This window comes from Anticarsia gemmatalis, chromosome 18 (genome assembly GCF_050436995.1).
Source record: "Anticarsia gemmatalis isolate Benzon Research Colony breed Stoneville strain chromosome 18, ilAntGemm2 primary, whole genome shotgun sequence".
NCBI classification, from domain to species: Eukaryota; Metazoa; Arthropoda; class Insecta; order Lepidoptera; family Erebidae; genus Anticarsia; species Anticarsia gemmatalis.
In genome coordinates this window covers 9,920,465-9,936,395 of record NC_134762.1, presented here as the reverse complement: position 1 = coordinate 9,936,395, position 15,931 = coordinate 9,920,465, and the positions used below count along the sequence as shown (strand labels likewise).

The window sequence follows — 15,931 nt, the reverse complement described above, 5'->3', positions numbered from 1 at the left end:
GAAACGGGGTAACTGGATTACGTTATCAGATTTTCTTTATTCTTTTTCGTGATGACTTACTCGAATTTTTGGTAAGTTGCAGGTTTTTTTAACGTAATGGTGGTTATTTTTTATTGTTTAAGTATGAATATACATTGAATATACATTCTTATCGTGTGGTTAGTGGTCACACCTAGTGTCAAAGTTGTTCAAGCCGCCCGAAAGGCTTTTGACATAGCCTAACGACTGGTATCTTAATTCTCAACAATCGGAACCGAATTTTACACTTTCAGTTCAAATACCAGTATACGATCATCCATCTATGGAATGACCACGCTAAGGGATAGAAGCCATGATGCATTAATTGCAAGGTTGCAAGTTTTTAGAGTATTTTTTCATGGTTGCATTGTAAACTAGCTACATAGGATAAGATAATTAGCACACCTGTAGGGGTTGTGTATAAACCTTAAAAAATAGTAATATTGAAATTTATATTCAAGAAATTCTATTACTAAAATAAATATTTCAGAAAATGCGACTAATAGGTACTAAAAGCTAAGGTAAGATTTAATATAATTACGAAAATTTCCCCGTCAATAGAACTAAAATGTCGATAACCATTTAAGATTTTCTCACAAATCTTTGAAGAAAAAATACCTCGGCTTAATTCTGTATTTAATGAAAGTTGCCGCAAAGTAGAAACGTAATTAACGTAATACAATTTCGAGTGTCTATCTCAGGGCTTTTTTTGAACCTTAATATTAAGAAAGTTGACAAAATTAACGAACCTGAACCAAATTGGATCTAGTTTCGAATTTCTTGATTTACTTACTTTATTTTATTCGTCTAAAGATATACTTAGAATAAAAAATTGTTACATTCTTTTCTTAAGGTTTCGTACCCACAGGGCAAAACAGGGCCCTATTACTAAGCCTTCGCTATCTATCTGTCTCCAGGCTGTATGGCATAAACCATTATACTAGGAAGTACTAAATGCTTAAAAATATATATTAAAGGGTTTAACTGCACGTTTGGCGCAGTGGTTTAAGCGGTCTCCTCGCCGCAACAACCGTAGCGCCGCGTGTGGTGGGTTCGAATCCCACCCGGGACAAATCTTTGTGTGATGAGCACGAGTAGGTATTTGTTCTGAGCCTGGTTGTCAATTTATCAAGTATGTATTTAGAAGTATATAAGTATGTTTATCAGTTATTTGGTTACCATAGCACAAGCTCGGCTTAGTTTGGAATCAAAATAATGACCGTGTGTGATTGTCCAGCAATATTTATTATTATTTATTTCTTGTTTTACTTTATATTTTCTGATTTATCACATCTGAAAAAACCTCGAATTTTCGACTTAAAACACGCCTGTGGTATTTCCAATCACTATCGAAGCAATCTGTAAACATTTAATTGTAATCAAATCACAAACATGATTGTAAAACGGAATAATGTACGGAATCCTCACTCTTATGAACAATGCTCTCTCTTGGCGATCATTGTCAATGCGTTTGCGCATCTGAACAGACGTTTTAACAGATCTATATACAGTTTTTAATATTAAGTGTATAATGGCGACGGTAACGCCATATTTAAAGTGAGTATTTTGGGATTACTTTTTTGTTACTATTTATTTATGTTTTTTTTTTGTTTTTTAAAGCTTTGTTAAGAGAAGTGTTGGCACAGAAAACTATTGACTTATCATATTTTCTTTTTATTTGAGATAACTTATATTTTTAATTATTAAACTTTATTTCAGCAGCTCCAAAGATCTTTCAAACTATTTGTTTAAAAATGAATTAGCTGTAGGTCTATTGTTTTCGTATTTTACCCGATATTTAAGTAAAGGGACATCAACTAACAACGGGCTAAGAATTTCTAAATAATAATAGTACAATCAAAATTAATAGGCACCAAATAGGTACGGTATATTAAAACTGCATCGTATATAATTGTCGATTTCACTGATGTTTGTGTTTTGGTCATCACAAATATTTTGTTTGTCAACAAACATGTTTGCGTGAACACAATACCATTGAAATCGAGACAAGGCATTTGGAAAAATGTAATTATGTTTGTAAATATTAAATGTTGCGAAGACAACTACATTCAGGTTCTAATGTCTCACTAGGTAACCCGGTATATGGGTCACTTTTGCTCTATATTTAGTTGAAATTGTAGGTCAGAAAATATCAGTAAGGTGAGTAATTTCAAATGAGGATACTAAAATTAAATAGGGTCTTTATCGGGTAATTTATGTTCTACAGCTAATTATTCTAATATTATAAAGCTGAAGAGTTTGTTTGTTTGTTTTTTTGAACCCGCTAATCTCAAGAACGACTGGTTCGAATAAAAAAATATTTTTGCCTTGAATAGACCATTTATCGAGGAGTAGCAACCTAAATTGTTTAAAAAACGGGGGAAATTACGACCCATTCTCTCTTATGTGACGTAAACGTAGTTGCACGGGTCAGCTAGTGTTGTTAATATAGATTTTTAAATGATATGTAAGGAGAATAGAAGCTGGTATTCAAATTGAAATAGAATATTAAACTTCTAGAGCTGACGTAAAATATTTGTTCTACGAATCACTCGTGGATGCATTTCTCTAATTATATTATTGACGTATTTCCTCGAAACTGAATCCTTCTTTCCACGTATTACCGTTTGCCAATAGCAATAGTAAAGCTTAGTACTTACGAATAAAATGACAGTACAAATAATTTTAATTTTCTTTTAATTACAGTATGCAAGTTGATCGTGACTGTTCTCTTTTCACAAAATGTTGTTTCTGCATACCACTTAGAACTGGATGTTTTATACTTGGATACTTAAGTTTGGTAAGCAATATTCTTTTTGTTTTTTAACCAACAATATTTCTTTGATTTCCATTAGATTTTCTATGAAAATGGTTTTCACGAATAACCGATAAAAACACTATTTTACTGAACAATATTATAAGTACAACAAAAAACCTAGGTGTACCTAGGTATACCTACGTCGTAATAAATTGAATGAAATCAGATACTTTTACGTTTCCAGAAACTGTAATACATGGATTTCCATACATTACAGTTTTGGAAACGTAGTCAGTCAATTTCTTAGTTACTTCCAAAGCATAAAATATGCCTTAATTTAATCACTATTTCGTTTCCAGCTCCTCAACCTCGTGATCACATTATTCTTCGTGGGGAGCCTAGCTATCATGGCGATACTAACCCATGGGTTCCGTTACCTCCACCTGAAACAATCCCAATCGGGAGACATGGTTCCCGACGAGGATCCCGTAGACAAAGCCAAGTTACACATGACCATAGTTCTTGTGATTCTGGTCGGGTTTTTAAATGTTGGCTGGTTGATGCTCAACGCTTTTTTGCTGGTTGGACTACATAAGGTATGTGTCAATGGAAAATTTTGATATGTGAGTAATAGCAAGTGATTGAAAAATAATTTTAAATGAAAGAAATCCTTATTATAGTCCATTTTATTTAGGATGGGTACGGTGACATATACCAAATTAACTCGATAATGAATTGGCTATGGATAATTAATTTGTGTAAGTCGATTATCGAGTACGATTGCGGTTAAAATGTAATCGATATCGATAATCGATAAAAACTTTGAACTAGGTACTTATTGGCAATTTTAATTTTCGCTAGAGTGAATAAATAATACTTTGAAGTTGTAATATCTTACGGATAATTTAGTGTAAACGAATAAATCTAATCTCTTATTATATTTTTTAAATAGTAGGCTATCATAAAGGTTTGTTTAAAATAAAATCATTGATAGAGCTCATATATTTTGTTTATTTAAAATGGCAGCAGAAAACTTTTTGAATATTTCATAATTAGTTTGTTGATTATTGAAACTTAGTTCAAATAGTGTCAAAGATATGATCTGTATGCTTATGACGCGTTTTAGTTGATAACTAGTGTACGTCGATGGTCATTATACAGTACTACGATTCTCTAAGATACGTACATTGTTACTTTGACTTAACATGATAATCATATAATCTAAGAGAAAAAACAATGTACAGCATTGAGGCTTTAAAAATAGTTGTCAACTGAGATAATGTCAAAGCCCCCTTGAACGCTGCCTTTGCGAATAGTATGTAGTTATGAGGTTCGTCGTATAAACTTGTCTTTATCATGTCATTTAAACAACACACGCAAATTTACATGCTCAATCAGTCTCTACCATAATAATATAACAATTTTAAAAAAGGGCAGTTTTCGGTTTCTTAGCCTAATTATTTTCCTACAAATGTATGTAATTGTGTTATATTTACAATTTAAAAAGAGTTACATTTGATCTCTTAGATTATCTACAAAGACATATTAATGGCAGTAATAATTTTTGGTCAATACATGCGAAAAAGTCTATCCTTGTATTTCTGATATCTTATTAAAACATTTACTAGGGTTTAATTTTAAGCTATTGTTTCATCCGTCTCTGCTTTGATCTTTATTACATCCTCAGATTCCAAGTCCGTTGATATTCTATCCTCACATTGTTCTATCTGATCAGTATCAGTAGTAATAACATCTCTTCCCAGTATCTCCATTTCCATTTCAGAAATTACTTGAAATACCTTAGCTTTTGCTATCACTCTATCTCGAGGAGGGAATGATTGTACTGTGGTAGCTATACTATCAAAAAATTGCTGAACATCATCGTTTTTCGCCTTCTTTTCTAGAAGAAACTTAACTAACGCGCTTGTGAGAACTCCTTTGGGCTGTCTGACTAATTGTCTGCGGTATTTAGGTCTTCGTTGAACCGGTACATAGTGGTGAGCTGAAATCGGATCTATATTTTGCGAAGTAGAAGCTACTGACGGGTCAGTGACAAATGACCATTCTGGAGGATGAGTGAAATGGGCTATAATAGCTTCGGGAGAAGGTGCTCCTGGTTTTATATCTACATCAGATCCATTCCCTTCCGTATCACTATACTTGTCGTCGTTATCATATGTAGTATTGTTAGTAGGTCTTTCTTTAAGGTACGGCTGCAGGAATGACATCTCGCTCTCGTATTTCCATCTCTTTCTCAATGTGGAACCTGGTTCGTTGCTGGCCTCTTTTTGTTTCTTTATGGCACGACGGTATGAATCGCGAAGTAAGGCCCAGGTTTTCTTGCAGTCGCCGTCTAAAACAAACAGAATAGAGAAAATAATTTAACCCGTTAATATTAAACTAATGTAAACTTACAATGTGGGAGGGTAAAGTTATACGCAAAGTCTCTTATATGCTCCACTAATTGCCCATTTCTTACAATACTTAGACCGACAACAGTATTTATACAATTTTTATAACAAAGGTCCCTAATAAGAATCTCAAGGAATCCTAATCCTCAACAAGTCTTCGACAAACTATTGTCGTTAATTAATAAAAATATCACACAAACTAAATAATAAAATAATGTAACTAAAACAGTATCACTCTGTACCAACATTCATTTATACGTATCACCCCGCTATAACCACAAACTACTCACAAAATACTATATTTTAAATGAACAGATTTTCAAACTTTATGGCAAATTTTTTTTTCAGGTATTTCTTTGACAATTAGAATCAATTCTGTTACTCCGTTTCGGAACACCCTGTATATAGTATATAGACAACATGCTAGATATAGTACTGAACAACACTTCAATCATGTAAACATTATTTGAATATATTCTGCTCACACCTTCCGCACTGCGCCTTCACTATGTGTGTGTATACACACATAGTAAAAATAATTAAAAAATCTATATGCATTTTTTTTAAACCAAAAGCAATTAAGGTATATCAATTGGAAAATTCATCTAAAACATTTAATTTTACATCTGAGTAAAAAACTTGTGACAATTCAATGACCCTTTTCCACGATAACCTATATAGGTCAGTTCAATATTAAATTGAAATTAAATGAAATAACTAATGAAAACATTCATTTAAATTTTTATTTAAACTGTGGCGTAAGTCTTAACTGTGAGAATTCATTTAGTCAATCATTCATTTAGTTAAGTATATTATATATAATTAGTATATCAAGTATTTATCTAATGATTAGGGTTAACATTGTATTTGTATTTAGCTCAACGGATAGGGAACTTGAACAAAACTGAGGTTAAAGGTCCCACAGTTTTGGTGTCATTATAAATATGCTAAGGGGTCAAGTGGGTGATGTCCTTTGAAATGACACACGACTATATTTTGTTCACAAATTATTTTATATTTTTTTATTACTTTTTTTTTATTTCACCACCACATAAAATTAATCTTAATTAGATCGTAATAGACTAACAAACAGTTAAACCATTTTACTAGTAATTTATATATTTCATTTTACTAGTAAATATAAACGTACAGAGCCATGATAAAAACTACTGAACCCTTATAAAATACTATATCGGAATGAATGAACGAGTGACAAGGAGACGCGTACGCGCTTATTTTCCCTCTCGCTCTAACAAAGCATCACGCGGCACGCCACGGCCACGCTCACCCGCCGTGACGTCACAGCCGCGCCGCCCCGCCCCTTCACTTGATATTTCTCATAATAAAACATTTTGCTTACCTCTCGCATGCAGTATTTTCGCTATTTCCTTCCACGCATCGAGTTTCTTCTGATTGTCAGAGTAGAACCGGTTATTGAGGTCGTAAATTAATGGGTAATGTTTGACTAGTTCTATGAGTTTCTCTTGGTTCACCATTTTGACCGGCGGCGGCCGTTGTCTGTGCTGTCGCGTGACGAACTGACGCCGGCTCGGACAGACCGGTGCAGACACGCTCCGTTACGTAGGCAACATTCGATCCGTTTTACGTAGGAATACGATACAATATACAGCTGTACTTGTGCTGCGCTCATAGCCAGTTGCGCTCACCGGTCGGTAAACGATCTGTGGGTTAAGCAACCGTTGGCACGGTCATTTCATAGATGGGTGACCGCATAGTGGTGTTTGAATAGAGCGATTCTATGCTTCGGAGGGTACGTAAAATGTCGGTCCTGGTTGTTGTCGATTAAGACAACAGTAGTTAAGCCATGTCAAAGGCCATTCGGGCGGCTTGAACAACTTTGACACTAAGTTGACCACTAACCATACGATAGATAGATAGACTTGTGTAGTAGTTAGTGAATGCAATCCCGATCTCGCGGGATCCCGAATTAAATGTCTATGTGATTTGTTTGAAGCGGTTTTGGGACTATTATTACTGTCTTAGTGTTTGGTAATTGTATGATATTTTAAAAAAGTAATTCCTAATGTTGACTTTTAACACTGAAATGCGGGATTTTGCATTCGATTGTCATATGGGACAAAATAATATTTATAAAGTTTATTAAATAGCTAATGGCAAGTTTTAACGTGGACACTTCCAAGATAGGTAGCTTATTATAAAATATCTGAGCTGAATGTATCCGCGTAAAAAGTTACTAAATGATATTCGTTAAGTGGAAGGCTTTCCGGCTGACTTTAACAACTAACCCTCTTATTCATAAACACACTATAAACCTATTTTAGTTTAGAAAGTACTAAAATATGTTTTCTCTTTTTCATTTCGCTAAGGAATGAAAGAAACAAAATTCTTTATAGGCCTTTCATAACTTCATATTTCTTTATGAATAAGAGGGTTAGACACTAAGCATACGTTAAATGAATAACAAATGGTATTTCGGGTATGATCGCATACCGGTTCCGTGTTAAAGATTAAAAAATAGGTGATCTTCATACATGGAATAAATTCTTGATACTGTTAGTATTGTACAAAATTTGTAATCTACAGCATGTATAGAAACACTGCAGCACTCAAACCCTTACTCAATAAAGGAGTAAAGGCACTTGGAACCCGTAGCACGGTAGTGTGTTCAACATTATCTACTGGTACAATGAATGTCGTTCTATTTGAGTAACTCGCCTGGCTACTGGCCAGTTGTTCAGAATTACGGCCCACTATTGCCAACTTGTTCACTCTTTACCGACTGTTCTTCAGTTCTTAGATTTGGTCTAATCGATAGATAAGATTTCAGATTTCATTTAATTATTTACTTAAGATTTTTGAAGGTTTGAAATTACAACAGAAGTGGTCTAAATATTTTTAATAGTATTATGATTAGTAAATAGTGATTAGTAAGTTTAGTCCTAGTACCGTTGTTATGTTATTAATAAGAAATTTTGTGAAAATATATGTATTTATGTTATTCAATCACGCTAAAACTACAACTAGACTTTGATGAAATAATGATTTTGACTCTCGATATTCTTCTTTGAAAATGTTTCCACGTAGACAAAGTCGCGGACGGAAACTAGTATTCAAATACATGACATTCATTTTATTATTTGCTCATTTTCTACAAGAAATTAAATGCTATATTATAAATATGATATAGGTATGAATGGAATTATGTTTTTCAGAAACGTCCGGGTCCCATCAAACTACACGTGACAGTGGCTACCATTCGGCTTCTTCTCTCAGTCTTGGGGTTGGTCACTGTACACACCACGAGAACTGCAACATTTTGCTGGATTGAAATATGTACGTATAAATCATTACCATTGGCTACTTGCAAATCGTTCCAAATGAATTATTTATTATCTCAATACTCTTCTGTGAAGCTCATACCTATTATGTTACAGTCTCTGCTTACCTCTACGAAAAATGGCGTGATTTTTGTACATATTTTTGCCTAGACAATAAGATGCTAATTGCTGGTTATAATAGTACCTAATGAGCATGCCGAATAACTTTGAATATATGAATATAGCAGCAATCTGCAACAAGGATAACAAATAATAAAAACAAGAGTCTAAGAGGTGAACAGCAAATAGCTGGATGGAAAAACGCCGTAGACTCTCTTGTTATTTTTTTCAGGATCAAAGTTATGTGACACGTATTATCCAGATTTTTAATGTTTATTTTTTTGTTTGTTTTTTAGCTTTATCAGCATACTTCATAATGATGTACTACGCATATGCCATGCAGTTAGAACGTGATCTTCGAGTTGATGAAGGAAGACCTACTCAGGAACTGATCGCTGACTTAGTATTCAACCACACTAACACTGATAAAGAAATATTGACTGATAAAAATAATATTCAAATTATTCCTGTTTGAGAATCTTCAAATAATTTGTAGGTTTAATTTTGTAATTAATAAGTGTAATTATTATTGAAACGTAGGAGTTAATTTGATTAATGTATTGTATAGTAAGCTTTTGTATGCCTGAATATAGCAGCAGGTCGCTGCGGGGAAGAAAAAAATCAAAAATTTAGGAGAAACGTAGAAACGTTGACTTACTTGCGTTCAATCAATTGTATTTGCATACTACGTCCCTGGTTCTTATTATTTGCCTTTTTTGTAGCGAGTATCTGCTATATTCAGACATACAAAGAAAGTTGGCGCGTTATATTAATTTAGGTTAATGTTAATAAAAAAAATGAATTAGTGGTGGATAGTAATTTTGAATAACTACAGGTAGTTCCTACACAAAATGTAGCTTGTGATCGTCTTAATTATTTATAAGTATGAAAAAAACCCAGTTATGTATAACATTAAAAATCATTGCAGTAATAATTGTTTTTATTGTTACTTTTGATATTCATGCGCTGGGCAATTCAGTTTTAATTTTGAAATTATACGAAGCACAAATCTTCTTTTGTAATTACAGTTTAATATTTTATACGAAACTAGCTGACCCGTGCGGCTCCGCTCGCGTGAATTTCGTACTGTTGCTTATTCGTTTGAGCACGCGAATTGCGAAGCACTCGATACACCTAAAAATGCTAACAACTCTTTTGTCATCTAATGGTTATTTACGAAAGGGACCCGAAGGGCACACAATGTGACACAGGCTCAGGCAGGCCTGATTTCCTGTGGTTACCTTCTTTTCCGCTCTCGTCTGTATCCGTACCAGTTTACAGTGTAAAATATAATACCTTATTATAGACTGACCATTGCTTACCCGTCTGGATTCAGAATATTATAATAGGTACAGACAGACCTATCTGCGCCGGAGCTCTTCACACGCGTAATAATGTTTACTTGCGATGATACGTCCGAAACCGCGTAACCCGTAATTATTTTTTATATATCATCCGTTGTTTATTTTTTAAAACTTACCACGTAGTCTGTTTCATAGCTATCCAATTTATTTCCAAAATGCAACCAATTAATTTGGTTATGTGTTTCGAACAACAACGCCATCTGTTATTTGCGGCGAACAACGACAACAAACGAAATTACTCGATTGCCATCTAGGATATCCCGACCGCACCGGACCCACGTAAACCAACATTTTTGTGTAATATATCATACAACATTTATGTTTAAAAATCTTATAAATGTATAGCATGTTTCAAAGGTATTTTTTTTACAATAAAGCCATCAAAACAAATTAATTAGAAAAAACATGCTTTGTCGCGAGCTATAACGCCATCTAATGGTTGGTGCTAACAACAGGTATCGATACGGCAGGCGCCGCGTTAACTTTATGCGAATGTTGTGAAATGGATTGTAACGCCATCTATGGTCTCTATAGGGAAACGCAGGTTCAAACGATTTCGACGTATATTTTTAAATTTTCTAATTTTTTTTGAAATTTTATGCTATAAAAAGTATCCTAGAACATGCTCCACTACTTAATCTATGCATATACCAAATTTCAGTGCATTCTATCCGGTAGTTTTTACGTGATAGCGTCACATACAGACGGAGGACAGACAGACAGACAGACAGAAAAGAAAATTATAAATTGCAGATTCGGTATCAGTATCCGTTACTAAACATCCCCCATTGGTTTTTTTTTAAATATATTCAATGTACAGAATTGACCTCTCTACAGATTTATTATAAGTATAGATAAATACAAATATGTCGTCATCATGATCCATACTTATTGATAATTTTAATTAATAGAAGGTTCAGTATTCAATTCCTCTTCCTTTCAATTAAAATATTTCCCCCGTAGTTTGGTAACGTGCCCACCCCATTACAATAGCTTGTCCCCATATAAGTCTCAGTTATGGGACTAACACTGTAAATGGCTAAACATAGCCTTTTTACCTACACTAAGGTATAAACTAAAAGACGATATTAAAAGACCACCTTTTACGCGCCGACTATGGCTTTACACCTTTACTTATCACTTACCAAATCATAAATACAATTTTCAGTTATAACCATCGATCGATCCCGCTAAAACTTAGGTACCCACAGGTTTCAGGCTAACAAAATAGCACACTCTTGAGAATGGCCTGAACGGGCTGAAACCGGCGCGGAGGAACCAACAAAACTGATTTAACTTTTGCCGTAATAGTTTCTGCGGCAGGCTCAGGTCGCCCCTACGATTATTGTGAGGCGTGAGATTAGAACGATAGTGTTTATTGTATAATTACAAGTGTGTATGCGTCAGTTAACTTTGTGTGTGTGAATATAGCAACAAACCGCTGCCTTACGAAAAGTTAATACAAGAAATGTAAGATCAACCTGCAAGTGACAAAATGAAAGGTTGTTATTACGTCTCTTGTATTTGCTCTTCGCTTTCTGCGCAGCTGTATGTTGCTATATTCACATACAAAGTTAACTGAAGAAAACTTAATACACTCTGTAGTGTGTTTCAGTATATTTTTCAATGTAAAGTTTGTGAAGGAACTTCGACTGACACTTGACAAAGGTCAGGAACAAACATACGGTTTGTATTTTAAGAGAAGTACATTTTTAAGAACCTATTTCAATAAGTTAAACAGGTTGTTAAAATTGTGTTTCCAAGTTGATCAGTGACCAGTCTTTTAGTATGGACATAAATCTGCTGTTGGTACTGTTGCTTACCGCATCCATATACCGCTCCAAACAGTGTGATCTTCTATGGAATACTGTCTACTTCTCTCTTTAATTACGAAATTTGTAATTGGTTGAGTAAAGCTACACAAAAAATTGGTCAAAGAACCTCCAAAATTACTTGCAGAGATCAAACAATTGTCTTTTTACAACTTCTCGATCGTAACGTCTTTATCTCGTATCAAAATCGTGTCTCGACATAGACCTTTGGTGCATTCTCAACGGAATACGAACTGCAGCGGTAAAGATTGCAACAACTTTGTGTTTACGACTTAATCTGTCTTAAGTGACTTTGATAGATGATGGCTTACATTTACATAAATAAAGGATTGTTTAAGCTTTCGGTTATTTGTTAACACTTTGCGAGATTTATTGTAGTTTGTTGCTGGTGTAGGAGAGTAACAAGTGTTGTGGAAAATCAACAAAGAAGAGTTACAGCATTTTCTTAAGGGTACGATTTTAGGTGGCTATGTTTTATAAAAATATCCTAGGCTTGGCCTACTGATCAATAAGTCGTTTGTTCCCATTAGTTCTACTGAACAGTTGAACAGTTCCACGATAGAACTAGTGGGTTTTTTTTTTCTCACTAGTTCTACGATATTTGGTAGAACTAGGTACTATATAGGTGTTATAAATAACTCTAATTACTTACATAATATTTATGAAATGGTCTCCCTCAGTGGTACAGTCGGTTCTGGTATCCGAACACTGATCGTGAAGTCTCGTATAAGTATGATATTTATGTAAGCATTTATCAAAACTGAATACAGTTAATTTTATGTAAATAAATCATATTTTCAGTGAACTTTAACATTTAACATTTCGAATAGGTTTCCTCAATGGGTCAGCATATATTTTCCGTCCTGTTTATTATTATTCTCTTCATTATACATAATTCCAGTCATTGTAATAGCTAAAATAGAAATTTCATCTAAATTTTGTCATCTTTATTTACCCATCACACCAGAACTAACATTATTAAGCCCAGTCCAGACATTCTGTAATAAAACCGCCTCTATGATACCGTCGATAATCCTGTATTACATGACGAAGGGCGCCGGAGCCCAGCGGTGGGCGTGGACCTAATCGGCTCACGTGTGACCTTGCCCGTTCAGATTTACTGTGATATTAAATTGTATTGTTCGGATTTCATTTTGTAAATAGTTCGTAGTTGAATTTATTTTTTATAAAATACTAGTTTCTGCTCGTGACTTCGTTCACGTGTAACGATTTTTCGGGGTAAAAAGTTTTTTATATGTTAATCTAGGCTAGCTAGTTTAGTAGTTTTTTCATTAAAGAGTAACAAACATACATCCATCTTCACAAACTTTCGCATTAATAATATTAGTAGGATTATTATTTTTGTCCGCTTTGTTTGAATTTAAATTCCATTTTGGGAATCAATGCTAGGAAACGGACTTTAAACAAATTAATCAACATAAAATTCTTGCAGTAACCTGAATAATACTAAAATTTTAAAACAATTGGCAGAGGCGTCTAGAAGTGGGACATCGATAAGCTAAATAAATAATAAGGATTACCGCCCTCAAAAAACAAACATAGGTAAATTGACAAATATGAATACAGTTTTATGACTTCAACGTAAAGTTAAGTCAAAATAGACATTATTTTTCTAATATTAGCAAAGAAATTGGTAGAAGTTTTCCTGTAAGTAGTAGATATTGAGGAAGCACGCACTTGGAATACAAATGAGCTGTCTTTATGGTTACAATATTGACTGTTATAGCACTAAATATAGAAGGTTTTTTGTATGCTATAAATATAGTTTTGCAGTTCAAGTTCAACATTATTCGTTTACTGAATTTTGAAGGCTCGGGTTCGTGCCGTCTGAAAAAATAAAAAGAAAGACATGCTTCTTAAATTTCCATGGGCCTTTTCTGCCGTCCTTGTGGAAAGTGCAACTACTCGAATTTTGAGCCAAATTGAGTTGATAAAATATTCTGAATCAGCTGGTCCAGATCTATAGTCTCTTAGTTTTTATGTATCTACGATGCAGCAACAGTCTTCCAGGTAAAAACGTCAGGTACTTCTTAGCTTACTTTTCACCCCAGAAAAACTTTGATTCAGACATAGCAGGGAGCAGAAACAACAAGTTATAGTTCTTCTTTAACTTTTTTACTCAGAAGAATCGAAGCCTGAAGCCAAAAGATTGATGATTCAATATCACCCAAAGTGCTAATAGCATATTAATGGTTAATATCGGTAGTTAAACGTACTTTAGTTTAAGGCTTAGGACTTCACATGATATATTTTAAAATTAAACTACTTGATCTGGGTTGACAATTAGCATTAATTGGAATCCGAATGCTGTGTAAACTTAATAAACTCAGATGTTTTTAGTTCGAACCATATATCCGCTAGTGGCCGATAGTTTTCTAATAATACGGTATAGAACAAGTAAGTATTCCCTGCAGTGGCCGGCGCAGTTATGTGAGAAAACTTCTCAATTGATACGGAACAGAGATATACGCCCCGAGGGGCTGTGGGCTCGAGTGACGCTTCAGTGTACGCGGGTCATTAATGTAACGTTCATTATTGTGTAGAAATATTGAGAAAATGTTTGCTGGAAAATTAATAAAAGTGGAACATCTCAATAGGTAAATAAAGAGTTTTACTTTATACTTAGTAACTTTTGGTTTGACTTTTTTCTGATAAAGTTAACATATCACACAGTTAGTTAGAGGCGAGATGCAGTGCAGTATGATTCCACATGTTTAGCGAAGAGTCAAATCTACTTGTTTTGGATGCACGTCAATGTAATATTATAAATTTAAGTAACTAAAACTTAAGTTAGAGTTAAGTTACTACATATTTCCTTGTGAATTGTTGTTAAATAATGTCGTTAGATGTTTATTTCATAAAGCCAATCGCTTTGTATGTAAGAATTACGAGATTTACAAGGTTTACCTACCAAGATTTATCCACTAATCTAAGAGTTAGGCATCTTCCATGAAATTTCCGAAACAGCGGAAAAAATATGAATAATTATTACCTCGCGATCACTGACTCCACACCCTAAATACTTTTCGGATGAAAGACAATGTAGGTATTACACACAGGTGTCACCGCCCGGAACCGAACTTTGTCCCCGACTTCCATAACATTCATTAGTATTGATTATACGATATTGGAGTTAACACGGAGTTTGTCCAACATTTTTTTTTGGAAACTTTAACAAACTTTATAAGTCATTTTAATTAAAGAGAGAGTAACAATTTTGATTTATATTTGGTTTTTGTTTATTTTGTTGCCGAATTTAAAAAGCAATAATATTTTAGTTCCTAGGAGATTCTAAAAAGGGTTTCTTTTTCTCATTATTGCATAATATTTCTATGAGGAGTGATTAACTAACCACGTCAAAGGCCTCCGGGCGGCTTGAACAACTTTCACACTAGGTTGACTGCTAACCATACGATGAGAAGAAAGGGGAAATTCACTATCTATAGAAAATATTATTTAACTATTGCTGAAAATTGAACTCCCTTTAAGTCCTAATTAATGCAGCTTAAACTGAAAAGTATTTTAAGGTTCATATTATGTAATATAGCGTATTGCACTTTTCGTTCGTTTGGATACAAATTGTAGCTCAAACTTATTGTGCAAAAACATTGCTCCATTTTATTAATCTAGAACTTAGATGAATATTTACTACACAAATCTACACAAACCAAAGTGACATCTATTAGTCCATCTATGGTGCAGCGCAGACGGCACACTTTTTGTGTGCGATCGAGTCTGCAGAATATCATGATAGACATTTAAAAAGAAAAATGTGGGATGAAGTGTGCTGTATTGTTTATTCCGCTCCTGTTTGGACATGACATGTATGAGTCTAAAGAAAAAACAAAATACGGTAAGTTTAAGTTTTTAATAGACTTTACCACATTAGTACACAGACTCGATCGCACAAAATGTGTGCCGTCTGCGTTGCACCTAAATCATATTCCCAAACACAGTAACCTTGAATAAAACATCCTCAAGAGTATTAATCATTGAAAGCCTTTGTGCTCAGATGATAAACTAGTCTATAGAAATGCCTAGATGTTCCTACGAAGAATAATTATATTGACAGTTATTAATGGTTAATATCGGTACACCTCTGACCTAG

The 15,931-nt window shown here is 34.0% G+C and overlaps 2 protein-coding genes across 3 annotated transcripts; one reads left to right on the top strand and one right to left on the bottom strand.

Annotated features, from left to right (window-relative positions):
- Positions 1 to 1,233: 1,233 nt before the first annotated feature.
- LOC142980731 (uncharacterized) lies at positions 1,234 to 9,305 on the top strand. 2 transcript variants are annotated; one of them, XM_076126293.1, is made up of 5 exons: positions 1,234 to 1,575; positions 2,725 to 2,818; positions 3,136 to 3,372; positions 8,382 to 8,502; positions 8,903 to 9,305. In XM_076126293.1, the coding sequence occupies exons 1-5, from the start codon at positions 1,550 to 1,552 to the stop codon at positions 9,079 to 9,081; spliced, it is 657 nt and encodes a 218-aa protein (XP_075982408.1). In that variant the 5' UTR covers positions 1,234 to 1,549; the 3' UTR covers positions 9,082 to 9,305. The 2 variants fall into 2 exon arrangements, with proteins under 2 accessions (XP_075982408.1, XP_075982409.1); XM_076126294.1 differs by lacking the exon at positions 1,234 to 1,575 and adding an exon at positions 2,102 to 2,178.
- On the bottom strand, positions 3,791 to 6,741 carry LOC142980558 (uncharacterized). Its single transcript, XM_076126008.1, has 2 exons — positions 6,548 to 6,741; positions 3,791 to 5,129 (listed from the first exon to the last, which is right to left on the bottom strand). The coding sequence occupies exons 1-2, from the start codon at positions 6,681 to 6,683 to the stop codon at positions 4,414 to 4,416; spliced, it is 852 nt and encodes a 283-aa protein (XP_075982123.1). The 5' UTR covers positions 6,684 to 6,741; the 3' UTR covers positions 3,791 to 4,413.
- Positions 9,306 to 15,931: the final 6,626 nt, after the last annotated feature.